General features: G+C 42.1%; 1 protein-coding gene across 1 annotated transcript in view; it reads right to left on the reverse strand.

Annotated features, from left to right (window-relative positions):
- Positions 1-1,795: 1,795 nt before the first annotated feature.
- GABRA4 (gamma-aminobutyric acid type A receptor subunit alpha4) overlaps positions 1,796-15,415 on the reverse strand; it is a 45,631-nt gene continuing 32,011 nt past the window's right edge. Inside the window, exon 9 of the mRNA XM_040594965.1 lies at positions 1,796-9,356. Coding sequence (XP_040450899.1) covers positions 8,823-9,356 — 534 coding nt within the window. The 3' untranslated portion in view covers positions 1,796-8,822. The remainder of the gene's footprint in view (positions 9,357-15,415) is intronic.

Below are 15,415 nucleotides of genomic sequence, written 5' to 3' on the forward strand. Positions count from 1 at the left end.
AAAAAAAAAAAAAGCCAGCGCCAGCGATGCAGTTCTGCTTCTGGGAAGGCCCACAACTGCTGTCATGAGACTCTGGGTACTTACCAGGCAGCAGCTCTAAGCATGCTCTGTTTCATTACCATATGTGTACTTGTCACTCTCACCACTTTCCATATCACAATATTTAGCAGACGGGCAAAGGGAAGACAACACTGCAACACATCTTGGTCCTCCTTCGGGATGTTCAGTGCTGTTACAGCCAGTGTCAGCAGTGCTGAGCTGAACAGTTTTCTTCAGCTTCAGTCGGCCCTATTTTGTACTCCAAGAAAGCATTTTCCATTGCACCTCCAGTGGCCCAAGGACCCGCATGCCCCACAGCACAGCTTGGACACACAGCAATGTGGATGCATCCAGCTGGCAGCAGCTACTAGCTCACATCTTTCCAGTCTTCTAATCACAGCGCCAGAAAACTTGGACAGATTAACTGTGTTCAACACAGGACAGATTAACTGTGCTGATCCTTGGGCAGGATTCACAGCTGTGCAAGTGCCGAGGTTTTGGATGTACATTTTCAGACGGGTCTACTTCAAATGCAGCTGCAGCCCACAAGGTGTAGTACGGACCACATTATCAGAAATGCTCAGCACTAAAAAGTTCCCGTAAATTCAGGTACAGGAATGAAGTCTTCAGGTTTAGTAGGAAGGCATGATACTTCCAAAACTGGCTGTTATTATAATGAAAGCTTTTTTTTTCTCTCCCTCGCCCCCCCCGCCCCATCCCTTCTATAACTCGCTTAAATTAGAAGCAGAAAATTCTGTATTCAATCTCTTAAACATAAAGCAGGTTAAATGCTAAAAAGTTCCAAAGTGCTTCATTACTGAAAATTAAAAATATGGAGTCCCAGAAAGGTTAAAAAAAAATGTCACTGTTTATATTTTGGGTTGAGAAATGCTCTAAACCAAAGAGAAACAGTAATACCTAATAAAACTCAATCTTTTTCCCTTACTATTCTGTCTCCTTATTCTTCCTGGCTGACAATGAAAATACCCTTTTTTAATGAAAACAACTCCAATGGAACATAAATGGTTCTAAGAGGGCATTAGCAACTTATTTTCTTTATTACTTTCTCATTATACTTATAATGAAGAAATAATTATTTCCAGGCTGTCTGTTTCCTGCCAGATGCTGTTCTAGTACCTCTAATAGGACATATCTTAAAATAACTGCTTGGTAGCAAGAAACTAAATTTTTCATCTTTACTCATGTTTCTCCTCTTCTTTTTCTCTCTCCAAATAACTTTCTTGATTTTGGGCTCCTTCATAAATTCTGACCTGTTTATCCTTTTTTTCCCATTATTTGTCACTGATGCAATTCACAAAATCACCTTTGTGGAGCAAAAACGACTACAGAGGGCACCTGAGGTGCAAAAACAAGCCTGAGTGTGCTCTGTTTTAATGCCGGTGGAGGGAGGATAAGAATCCTCAGGCTGTGGTTTCACACCACAGCTTTAACCCAGCTCAAAACATCAGTCCCATCCTCCTCACCACCTCCTTTGTACCAGCACTAAGACAGAGCCAGATCAGAGAACGGATCCCACTGGCTACGAACCAGCCAACAGACAAGACAAACTGGGTTTTAGCTAGACAACTTATTTCAGCCAGCTCACCACAACCACACAAATACTGCTCCCCACACAAAGCCAGACAGCAAGGAAGAAGGCAGAAGCACTACATTCAGCAGTAATACAGTCTTAAAAAAAAAAACAACCCACCCCACCCCCAACAAACCACCCCCCAAACAAACAGAAAACCACAAAACAAACAAACAAACAAAGAACCAAAATACTGACCCAAAAAAACCAACCTGGATTCTGCTTGTGGTCTGTCTGGTGCTGACTGCTTCAGAGGATGGCAGGACATAGCCAGCTCCAGTCCAGAAGCCTCTTAGAGCAAATGTGCCCCGAGTCCTGACCTGCCCAACATGCATTATGAGCCCTCCAAATACGGGTTAATACTCAAGGCCAGGATTTTGCGCAAGTGGATTTATTTCCACCATGAATGTGCTGTTGGTATGGATCAGCAAAGGCATGCATCTATGAGACAAAATTATATTTTCAGGTAATTCTAAAAGAACTCTGTTTATCTGAAACTTCTCAGATCTCCACCACTGACCTGGTGCCCGAGAATGTTGCCACAAATTAACAAAAAATGAAATACATATACATACAGAATAATCTATTGATGACATTTTATTCATTTGATGACCTGGTCCATTCTAGCAGAACAAGAGATTTTCAAGCTTGCAAATGTAAAGCAGACTGTGAAGTTACTGGTAGTAATCAGGTTAACCATCCCATACTCCAAAAGCACTTTGAAGAAATACTTCTACATATTTTGGACTTCTGAGTCCTACAACATTGTGCATCTTTACTTACCATGGAGATAAGCCACCAGCACAAAATGATGAGGCAAGACAAAGCAGTACTCAACTAAATTTTGTTACGCATCAAGCTCAGAAGTCCAGCTGAGTGCTTCATACTGTCACCTGCTTCTTCTACCAAACTCCAGTTAGGTTTCTTCCAAGGATGGAAACACATTCACAAACAACTATTGTTTCTTTAAATGCTTCTTTATGCCATCAGATCACCCTGAGAGTGCTATGTCAGTTAAAAGCAACTTGGATATAACATTCACAAAAACACACAGCCAATGTTGAAGGAGATCAACAAGACCACCAGCAAGAAGTAACCTAGATCTCTGGGCTAGCTGAGGGTTAACTAGTAATACTATATTTTTCCTTGGGATCTTTTTCTTAAAAATAGCAATATGAAGATAATTTAAAAGAAAACAAACAAACAAAAAGCCCCAAACAACAAAACTCTACCTCATAAGGTGCTTTCCATCCAGAAAACCAGTCTTTTAAAACAAGACTGCTTGCAAGTGCATCTTGAGCCTGCCTCCCTTACAATTCAGGGATTTCATATTATCTGAATGGATACATACAAATATATATATATATAGAGAGAGAGAGAGAGGTATCCAGGCTGCGATCACATTAGTATTTTTAAATGTTAAAACTATGGTATTATTTAAAAAGAGCATTGAATAATTGATGGGAGTTTTTGATGGTTTTCTAAAAAGGGAATCTCCAAGGCTTTTTATTTTTGCTGCTGTTATTTTTAAAGAAGCTATCATGCTCTCAGTTTCTCTTGCACAAGAAAATGAAAATAGAATTATCACAAAAAAATGTAGTGAACTGCAGTGGATAGTAACTGGTTTACTTTGAAGTCCTTTCTAGTGGAATAACACAAAAAGCATAAGAAAGTCTAAGAGATACTTGTAGATGCACTAAGTTACAGAGTAGAAGGCAGTCAATTCTGAAATAAATACCTACCACATTGTCTAATTCACATGAAAATAAAGTATTTTTTACAAATTCTACCAATTTTACAATAATTGCATTTTTTGTTCCCTCCAGCTAAGAACACAGTACATAGCATCAGCAAAGACAGAATAATCTGTACTTCGCACTACCCTCACTTGCTTGGGATGTGGCAAAAACTTACTTTCAGAGTCTGATTTACTCAGAACATGCTGAAACTGCTCACCGCGCTCATATTCTCCAAAAAAGCTACATCTTCACTCTGAGGAGACACCTACAAATGAAGACTGTACAAGTTAACTCATATCAGACTCTTTCAAAATGGTGCATTTTCCCTTCCAGTAAACCTCCGGTTTAAAGTGCACTGAAGTCAATGAAAAGCACATATTGATTTCAGTGGACACCAGTACAGGTCCTCACAACAATATATATATGATACTTACCTTCAAATAACATAGTAAAGAAAATATAAAGTCTTGGGAAAAAAAAAAATATCAGGGGAGAAAAGATGCTGTTGTCACTTAACTGGTTTCTTTTTCCCTGGATTTTTCCTTGTTTTGGGGGGTGGGGGCAGCTGCGATTAATACTGACCTCCATAAGGCTATTTACCTTTTGGATTTTCACTGAGTAAGAAATTTTATTTATAGAGTTTTGCTCCTCCAACTTTATGCTGTATTGGTTTATGCTTGTCAGACTCTGCATAGAAGTACCTCCTGTTCTCCCCACTCACTGACCATCCACAAACTTAATGCCACATAGTTCTGCAGCTTTGCAATACTCCTACAGCCTTGGCCATCCTTGCCTTTATCCATATCATCTGTAAATACTATACTTCACCTAGATTTCTCAACACTGCAGTTGCCATTTTTTTGTTATTCAATGTTAGGATTAAATAAAACCAAGGACTCATTTCATCGGCTGTCTGTACTGCGGCTCACAACAGTGCTAGCCACACACCTACTCATTTTAGTGCAGCCAAGCCCTACTGGCAAGTCCCAGGAAGACAAGGAAATACCAAAATTTCTTTCCTCCTACATCTTTTGGGTCAAGCAAAAGTTCTGGAGGCCAGTGTCCAAAGTCTGTGATCTACTCTGCTTTCTAAATAGATCTCTTGGAAGCTTTTGGGATTTGGAGGGAGACTGTGCTACAGCAGAAACTGTGCTCTAGCTTCTCACATGGAGAAAGATTCTCTTAGGAAGTCTGTAGCACTGATGGGAAAACGTCCCAGGTGCCCAACATATGTGTCTTACACAACCTGTGTGGTCATTTCTTCCATTCTGGCCCTCCCTCCACTTCCGATAGCACAAGGGAGATCACAATGTTAGCTCTGGATAAACTAGATAAATGTACACTGTACGCTGTGATGTTCTCACATGGCACACAGACACTGTGCTACAGCATAAGGTACACAGGAGCCAAATGACATACAGAAGGTATGCAAGGAAATGGAAGGAGACAGAATTCTGTGTATACTGAAAAGCTGAGTTCATTCACTTTTCTGTAGAAATACTGGTTAAATCCTACTAAATACAGTTACTTTGTTTCCCCAATTTTTTGCAAGGTCCATCCTGAATGATTAAAATTATGAGATGCCAAAGGCTATGCTTGAACACTGTAATCAGTAACTTTTAGCTGCTGTTAATAGAAAAGCTCTAATCACGTTCCCTATTAAATTATTTACCTCTTTCATTCAATTACCATATGGTCTGCTTGCCTGATCACAGGTAATGTAGGGGGCATGACTAAACAGTTTACAAGGTCTACTTTTTTTTCCCCTTAAAAGACACATGGGAGATAAAATGCATCACCAACATCCATTTGATGGAGACGAGTCCATTTTAGAGGAAGAGAAGCAGACTCAAGTTCCACAGGTGAGATGTAAGGGCTCAGGTCACCATGGAGCGCTGAAGTCTGGGTTTGTCATCTTGCCCTGGATTCGTTATTTTTGCAGTTGTAGTGGCACCTGTTAATATGGGCTGCTAAAAATTTGACATTGCTCGCAACTGACTAGAATACACTTCTGTTCCTGTGAAGGAATCTGAACCAACCTTCCTGAACTGAGTTTTTAACTGGTTTTCTCAAATGACTGTGCTACTCGTTGGGGCTGCATCACGGCAATCTGTGGGAGTTCTGCTGTTGGTAACAATGTCTCCGAGGAAACAGCAGCCAGTGACGATCTAGCTCTGCTTCCTGGTGAGGTTTTCTGGCTTTCTATCCAGTTTCCTTTCCTGTTGATAGAGATGACTTATCTGAAGTGTTTAGTGAGTTTTAAATCACTACGTTACTGTCAAAAAAGGATTCTCTGACAAAGGCAAGTGGGGGGGGAAGAAATAAAAAAAAAAAACCCCTCCTGTAGAGTTCATCTCACTCAAATCCATCCCTAATAAGCCACTTGGTCACTGAAATGACACCTGCAACATTCTCCCTTGGGATTTTAGTCAGCAGCACTGAACATTTGGGCCACTATATTTAGCATATTCCTGCTTTTGTCTGTGCTTCTGAATTACACAGTATTCAGAACCTGCCAGTATTACTGAGTATACTGCAAGCTCTTTACTGCTTCTGATCACTCTACAAGGAAATTAAATATAATGAAAAACCACTGTTAACAACAAATTCCTATTTACTTGTCTGTAAGTACTTTGAAATGCTAGTTATGGTAATTTCTTCGTAGGCTATAACACAAAAATGTAGCACAGTGCAATAAATAAACCCTAGACTCATGATGAGACTTTTTTTTATATGTACGTCATTTTGAATGTAGGTAGGCATGCAAGTGTTGGAAGGTACTTCAGAAATAGGCTGACATATTAAAAATATTTTTTCCTGTGGTATCATTAAAATGTTTTTCCAAAATGGAAGCACAGAAATAAATATTTGGAATCTATTAATTTTTGCAATCCTTTTTTCCTCCTTATAAGTCTTCAAAATGAAACAGGAACTACAAATGAATCCAAAGACCACATTTAGATTGTTCTTGGTCAAATAGCCTGAACCAGCATTGATTCTACCAAACAATACACTGAAAAAGCTGGTTATACAATCAGTATTATGGGCATGGGTGGAAGGAAGAGACAGCTGTTTCTAGTGAATTGTTTAAAGCTCTGCCTGAGAGAAAACATCCTTGGTTTCCATCAGAGAGGAAAGCAAAGAGTAATTTCAGTAACTTCCAGTACAAACACTAGGTTCTCAACACAGAAGGCCATTATTCGTCATAGAAATATTTCATGATTTGTGCAGTTATGGTCAGTAATTGCCAGATTAGCTTTGTTACTTCTGGCTAAACAAAATAAACAAACAATCTCTTGTATATTATCTTCCATTCTGACAATCTGCAATGATGTGACCAAATTAGGGAAGAAACAACTACAGCAACTACAGATACATCCAAAGATGCAAACTACTGCAGTTCGACGTCTGGCATGGCTGCTCCATTTCCAGTTCTGTGCTATGGCATGCATAATGGTTTTCTAGGGAGTGTCGTAATCTCAGGCGTCCAGATGTGAAAGGCAAAAAGGAAAAGATGATACATGGCCTTCTGAGGTAAAACTTAAGTAACAAAAGACTAAGGTAACTGTTTATATCACTACATCATAATAAAAGTCATATAAGACATTCCCACATCCTGTGCATTCTATCACCAACAGTCCAATGTTATACACGAAATAGCAGCCTGGGATCCATACTATATGCTGTAGTACACATCTGCAGCCTCCCAGGTCCTGTAAATTAAAGGTCAGATTCTCAGCTATGAACTGGCTAAAAGAAAGAGGCACAAAGATACAGCCACAGTTTCACCATTACGAGGTATTTTTACTCTGATTCTTGTCCCAGCATAGTCTAGGGCAGCCTCATGTATACCCACAATTACCCCAGCACCTTGTGGTCTCCATCATTCACTTGATCATTACCTGGGTACAGAACCACTCAACATTCACCTAATCTGCCCGCCACAGCATAAAACTTTGATAACAGGCAATCAGTCTGCTATTCCAGTCAACTGAAGCTAAGGATTAGTCCAGAACCTCCAAAGGCACAGCCAGATCACAGCTGAGAATTTGGCTTTTAATTTTTACTTGTCACTTGCACAGAAATGTTAACCGTTTGCCTAACCAGATGGATCTGTACAAACATTTTTAGAATTATTGCCAGTGTATCTTCCACCCATTCTGCTGAGAAGAACATCTCTGATCAAGATTTCTATCAGGTTTAAAGTATTCAGTTCTTTATTAAGTTGCCTGCTTGCATATTGCAATTTGAGCTGGCAGGAAAAGCGCTTATTATGCCATAGTTTAAGAGAAACAAACAGATCATAAACAGAAACTTCTTTTTCCCCCAAGCTTCACCTAGAAACTTTCTTTTCTTAATTACGTCACAGCATTCCTTCACAAAAGGCTGTGTCATTCATTCATTCAAAGACGTGCCATAGCCACACTCTGAGCAGAGGAAATTTTGCTTTGCTGAGTTTTGAAGCCACTTTTAAAACAGTGTTGAAAATTTTTCTTGACACAAACATTATATAAGGGAGAGAAATATGTGTTCAAATCAAATCAGAGGAGTGTGACTGAAAAATGGAAGGGGGGGGGGGGGGGCAAACCCCAAAGCATCCAAAGGAAAAACAATGAATTCAAATAAAAGGCTGAACATTGTGGGCCTAATCCTCATCTACCACAACAGATGTAATTTAGAAATAAATCCACTCAAGCTGGTCAGCAAGGTCAAAAGGGAATCACAAAACTTAAGATCACCTTACCAAACAAAAATCTCCAATTTTGAGAATTACATCGGATTTCAGATTTTACAAGGTTCGCTCATTCCTATTCCAGAGTGAGAATTTCCCAGGTTGCAACGCAAAATAATGCTTAGTAAAAATATATGGAGCTCTACAACTCCTTTGCATAACTTTTCTGGAGTTGCACTCTCCCAGGCTGGACTCCCTTTTCTTTTTCCACTGCTCATTTTCTTCCCCCCATTCTGCAACTTTTGATCTAGCAGGGCAAGACCCTCTCTAGCAAGCACTGTCAAAATGTTCAGGACACGGACCTTGCACTCCAAGAGTGCAATGCTGTCTCCAGACAGCAGTGCTGGGTGCCTCAGGGCTTTGTAATAATCAACATGAGTATTCCTAGCAGTCAAGATGTGTTCCACTGCACAGCTATGCACCTCTGCCTTCGATTTGATTTGGTTTAGGTGTTCCTCCCAAAGGCAAGTTCTGTGTAGCCAGAGCAGCCTGTCTGAAAAGAGTGATGGTTCACTGCCAGCTGAAGGGAGGAAGACCAATCTGTTACCCGTTACTCTTGTTAGGAGTTAACTAATTATCCCCAGTAACTCCAGCCTTTACAATGGGAAAGTAGCACACAGCTTTTATAAATAAGAATTACTGACCTTTTTAAATAGTTTCAAAAGAAGAAACTCTGCATCAGATGTGAGTATAATTTAGGAACTACTACATAGCAGCAAAACTACATTAGACTTTCTGATTTTTCCATGGTATCCTTGGATAGATACACCACCCAGTAGACCATGTTAAATGCTCCAAAGGTAACAGGAAATAAAATGCGTGCATATTTGTCTATCTTACTCGTGCCAGAGTGGGAGGCGGGGGGAGCAGGTGGTGTGACAGCAGATGGCTTTGCAGATGCTCCTAATGTGTTAGGTGAGGTGGTCTGAATCTGCTCCAGTCTAGATCCAAGCAAGTGCTGAATGGAAGGGGATCCAGCTGTGGCATGCTGGGATACAAATCCAGTTAAAATTGGGGTAGAAGGAGGAGCTGGAGGGGTAGCTCTTGCAGAAGATAAAGTCTCTGATGCATTGATGCGTGTGAAAGGGTTGGGACTTGATGCAGAAAGGGAGTGGGGTGTAATGTCAGAAGACCCCTGAGCTACAGAGGGAGGGTGGATGGAGCTGTGCCTTGTGTCAATTCGGCTCCCACCATCACCTTCGGACTGTACTGTGGCATTCGTTCTTTTCCTCACATTTGAATTGGCATCTGTACTCTGCAAAGTTACAAAAGAATACTAGTCATTCCTAAAATAAAGATTTAAACAGAAGCAATGGCAACTTTATAATCAAGCATTATCAGAGTAATAATCATAAATATAACCAGTAGCTTGATCCTGAAGCACAAATATACCATGTGCTCATGAAAATAGATTTAAAAGCATAGAAAGTGATAAAAAAAGAGTTCCTTTTACCTGTGGCTGGAACACTAGGGTGAACGCATCTGACATACCACATTCCACGTGATGTGGTACCTATGTAAACTTAATACCATGAGGCTAAGGATTCTTGCGTTTGAGTCAGGGTCTTTTTTCCAGGCTCACGCTCAAAACAAAATTTTCTGATGTTTACCTATTTCTTTGATGATACAGAAACATTCTGGATGCAACTTACCAGCCATGATGGTTTACTTCTGCTTTGTAACTCCAGAAAAATGACTACCATATATTAGGAACTGTAGTCTGTCTTCTAGAGTACATGCTATTAAAACACAAGTATTTAACCAAACCAAGTTACCACGTTGCTGCTCTTTCATAAATAAAGGCAGTGCTTTTTCACATCAACTGTGGACAATAAATTCACCAGCTGCAATTGAACCAGTGAATAAATCAGTCTTTCATCAACTAGCTTTTTCCATTAATTAACTAAGAAAAGTGGTGACTTCTCCATCACTTGATGTCTTCAGGCAAGTCTGGATGTCTTTCTGAAAGAGATACTTCAGCCAAATAGTACTTATTAGGCTGGATGAGATACTGAAATACAGATAAGGAAGTTCAGATGGTAAACCCAGCAGAGTTCAATATTTTACTGACTTCTGGGAGTGTACTGAGGCTCTGCCTTTCTTCTCTGCTTTTAAGAGGAAGCCTGACACCTTCTGAACCTCCTCCTGGAAAGGTAACTGAAGAACAGACTTTTGAACCTTCAGCCCTGCGCCTGAAGTATAGTATAAAACGCATTACATTTTAGGTATAATATGGGAATATTTTTTGTGCAAAGACTCACTGCTTTCTAAAAGACAAAGATTTAATGGCAGACAGTGTACATGTACTCAACAGCAGCAATACAGGTCTAAATACAGGCAAGACCAAACAACCACTTGTTATATATCAAAAATCATGTTCTGCACCTCTCCGATAATCCTGTTCCCAAGCACTGCCCTGCACCACACCTGCTGTGCCTTTGGCTCTCCTTCCCTTCACCCCACCAGAGAACCCTGCCAAAGCTCACAGCACAAGGAAAAGGGAAAGTGGGCAGCAATCTCTCTTCCCTCCTCCATCCAACAACAATTCTCTCCAGCTTAGTGCCAGAGCAGTAACACAGAACAACTCAGGTGTCGTTCAAGGTACTATTACCTTGAGTAGGAAGAAGAGTAACAACCACCTCTGCTGCATCACTTGTGCTTAGCCGTTTTACTCAAGGAAACAGAGAAGTAGGAGCTAAAATATAATCTGAAAAAAATGTTTTAAAAAAATAAATAATCAAATCCCTTGACATCCCCAGTACTCCCATCAGAGCCGGAATGCTGGTCCCAAATCCTGTTAATTGCAATACGAATCATTCATCGGCAATATGCTGGCCTGAATTTATCTGAAGCCGTCATAGCTATATGCCAGTTCGTGGCTGATGTATTTGCCATCTCATGGTTGATATATCAAAGAATCCCTCTTATGTTTCACAGTTTTCCTTCCTGCATAGAAGCGTGTCAATCCCTTTTATTTTTATGCATCTGCAATCCAAACAAGCAGAGGACTGGAATAAACACCAGAGGAAACTGGTATTTCCTGAAAGAAACACTAATTGTACTGTTTGAAAGCTAAGAAGCCTCAGTCACTCTTTGGGAAGTGCAGAAGTACACACAGGTGTGCAATTTGGATACTTTCACACTAGGGTTGTCAATGACACAGGAATAATAAAGCAGTTTTCAAGACTTTAAAATTGAAATTATAAAGTACAATCGGGACAGGAGTGCATTTACTAGAGACTTGGTAATACCTGACTGAGTATCACACATTACTTGGAGGCTTGCAAAGTTAAACAGATGCAAGTCATCAACGTTCACTGTCTGAAACAATAGCTGTGTGCTGTGGAGAAGCTAGCGCTAGAGTCATCAAGACGAAGTGAGTTTTATATTATACATGCAGACCCTTGGACAACTGGGCTTTACTTAAGATTCTTCCATCATAAAGCTCTCAAGCAGTGCCTGGGGACCCAAAGCCCAGTTGCTGGGACAGGGGTTGCAAAGTAGAGCTGCACTGGAACTGAGACACATCTCACTTCCCTCCCGCTCTACACCTACACCAGACCAGTAGCTTAGAGGCAGTGCTGCTGGAGAATGAATTACCACGTCTTCAATCACTCCACACACAACCATGAAAGAACGGTCCCAAGACTGGAACAGAGAAAGTCACAATTTAACATTCCTGCTCGCTTGTACTGTCACCTGTTTTCAACAGCCACCTCAGTATCCTTTCCTTCTGTGCATTGTTAACCACAGACGCTGGCAGGACAGGCAGGTAACAGCCAGGCTCCTTCTCACATTCCAGTCATCTCCATCCCATTTGTGGGAACAAGTTCCCATCAGTACGTCTGCATAATACCTGCTCTTCCTTCCCACTTTGGCTGTCGTCTAAGTGACCAAATAAGACCTGTTGCTATTTAATCCACTACTCGTGTCCTATTACAACATTTATTCTAGAATAAAGTTATCTATACTATTTCAATTGGTCAAAACGCATAATTATTTAAAAAAGTCTACTGGGCATTCTCTTTCTTGGCACTGATACACAACACTTCCAGTACTTCAGCAACCTTAATTTTGGAGAGAAACCCGGTTCCCTCATGCATGTTACAACATACACGTAAAACCCAAATAGGTGACACTGTAAGGTATCACAACATAGAACTGCATAACAAGCCCCAAAAATATGGGTACATTTTTTGCTAATTCTCTGTAAATGACCTTCCAAGAGCTTTGTGCATGGAAATTAGAAATGGTATTTCTAACGTGCTCTACAGACAACACATCCCTGGAAACTGGTTGTTCTTGCATAATGTCATCGTTTGGATTTGTGTTCTTGAATTGAACCTTGTCCTTGAAATGTACTGAAACAAGCACGTCATGGAGGGAGATGTTACATTACACACAAAAAGGCAGGGGCTTTGGCCACTGGCTGGGCAGCCTGTTAACCATTAATATGCACTCTAACAGTGCTGGGAGCAACTTAAATACGAGAGACAGAAAGTCTCCTGGGTCAGTGCTTAGCTCCAGTGCCTTATATGTCCCAGAAGCCCTGTCTAAGGGGAACGAATTCCCACTCCTGTCCCCAGTAGGTTTTGCAGAATCAGTACACAGCAGCAAAACAAGAGGCAGGCAGCCCGTCTCACTGCCTCCTTTTTTAACATGGCAGCTGTACCCCTGAGTGGTAAGCACCCAGCTCTGTGCCCCGTCAAAGCTGAGCAGAACGTGCACTCATTGCCAGGGTGGCCTTGCCAGCACATTGCCCACCGCCTCCACTCATATATCCCTTTCTTGCACATGCCTTACTCAAGACTATACCATGACAATAACTCATTCTCCTCCTCCAAAGAATTGGGGAGTGTCTCCTTTTTGGTTTCCCCAGTTGAAAAGTTTTTAGCGAAAACTCTTGTTATTGGTTGCATACATATGACCCCTATATATTCCTCTATTCATTACAAAGATAACTCATTTCTTCCTACATTAGTCTATCCTTCCTCTGTACTGATGCTCTCTCACAACTCTACATCATCTGAAGATTAGTGCCAAGGTCACTAATAAAAATACCAAACAAGGCTGATTCCACAGCCAAGCCTTAATGAACCAAATTCTGCCAACATCAGCAGAAGTCAGGTTAACCACTGCATTGTGAAACACAGTAAAATGCCACATTCAGTTTGTACTAAGCAAAACATTCCACAGACATTTCAGCTATGCTGCATATCCCTAGTAAAAGGATATCATGATAATGACAATGTGACCCACAAAATGATATACGTATGTAAAGCACTTGCTGTCTCCCAAAATTATTTTACTTAGTCTTTTTAAAATGAAGAGCAAGAAACACAAACCTTCTACCTATCAGCAGCTTTTCATTTGGAGGTGTTGTGTTGAGTCTGGGTGGCAGGGTTTGGTAGCCGGGGGGCTACAATGGTGGCTTCTGTGAGACGCTGCCAGCAGCTGCCCCTGTGCCCGATGGAGCCAGTGCCAGCGCTCCGGGACGGACCCGCCGCTGGCCGAGCCCGAGCCCATCGGTGACGGTGGCAGCGCCTCTGGGACAGCGTATTTAAGATGGGGGAAAGCTGCTGCACAACAGCAACCGCAGCCAAAGTGGGGAGCGAGGCCGTGTGAGAGCAACAGCCCTGCAGCCCCCGGGTCAGGGCAGGGGGGCTCCAGGCGCCAGAGCAGGGGTTCCCCCCCAGCCCATGCTGAAGCCCACGGTGGGGCAGGCTGTGCCCCTCGGCCCACGGAGGCTGACGGTGGGGCAGATCCCCACCCGCAGCCCGGGGAGGGACCCACACCGGAGCAGGTGGGTGCCTGAAGGAGGCTGTGACCCCGTGGGGAGCCTGTGCTGGAGCAGGGGCCTGGCAGGGCCTGTGGATCCATGGGGAGAGGAGCCCAGGCTGGAGCAGGGTTGCTGGCAGGGCTTGTGGCCTGTGGGGGACCCACGCTGGAGCTGCCTGTTCCTGAAGGACTGTACCCCGTGGGAGGTGCAGCGGTTTGTGAAGAACTGCAGCCTGTGGGAAGGACTCCTGCGGGAAAAGTTCACGGAGAACTGTCTGCTGTGGGAGGGACCCCAGGCTGGAGCTGGGGCAGAGTGTGAGGAGCCTCCGCATGAGGAGGAAGGGGCAGCAGAGACAGCGTGTGAGGGACTGACCACGGCCCCTGTTCCCTGTCCCTCTGTGCCGCTGCGGGGGGAGAAGGTAGAGAAAATCAGAGTGAAGTTCAGCCCGGGAAGAAAGGAGGGGTGGGGGGAAGGTGTTTTTAAGATTTGGCTTCATTTTCTGATTACCCTACTCTGATTTGATTGGCAATAAATTGATTTTCCCCAAGTTGAGCCTGTTTTGCCCGTGACAGTAATTGCCAAGTGATCTCCCTGCCCTTATCTCAGCCCATGAGCCCTTCATGGTATTTTCTCTCCTCTGTCCAGCTGAGGAGGGGAGTGATCGAGTGGCTTTGGTGGGCACCTGGCATCCAGTCAGGGTCAACCCACCACAGGCACAAAAACAAGAAATAAAAACATGAAAATCAAATGGAAACCAAATTAAAATTCAACCTAATAAATGAAGGAATTATCCAAGTAAAGATTCCTTTCTGAGGGCAAGTCAGGAAACCACTCAATTATCCTGAGCCAACAGAGAGCTGCTGTGCTAGTCCAGATGGGGCTCCACAGGAAATACTGAGTTCACATTTTTTACGTTCTCACTCTAGATTGAGAAAGAATTTAATTTTCTAGAGGCATTTCAGTGGGATTTTGGGGAGACATTTAAAATGGTGTAGCTCAGGAATGCAGAATGGGAGCCTGGAAGCTACCATAAAATGCAGTGTATTATAGCATGCAACACCAGCCTTAATAGATTTGATAAAGATTGCCTTTCTCTAAGTACAACTTGCTGCTTACATAAATAATGCCTCACCCTTCCTTTGAAATAGTCTATCATTGTGACTTGGTCTGACTAACTCCACACTTCACAACCACTAACAAACCAGAATTTGTAAGTACTTTGCTTTGCTGTATCCTCCTGCAAGAGGAAACCTTCTTGCTACTAATGTTGTTGGGAGAATTCAGCCCCTGAGCCTTAACTAGCAGCAACACTATGAATGAGAATTTCAAATCCTGGGTGATCTGAGAGCACAGTTCCTGTCCATGCATAAACCACGTCCCCAACAGCTCTGATAATAATATAAAAATACATACATTTTGTTATAATCGTAGGAAATCTTCATTGGATAAAGCTCAGTGGTTGGCTGGGATAAATTAATGCCAAGAATCTACAGCACCAACCTCCAATTTGATTTTTAATTAGGATTGCCAAAAGT

Source organism: Falco naumanni, chromosome 1 (genome assembly GCF_017639655.2).
Source record: "Falco naumanni isolate bFalNau1 chromosome 1, bFalNau1.pat, whole genome shotgun sequence".
NCBI lineage: Eukaryota > Metazoa > Chordata > Aves > Falconiformes > Falconidae > Falco > Falco naumanni.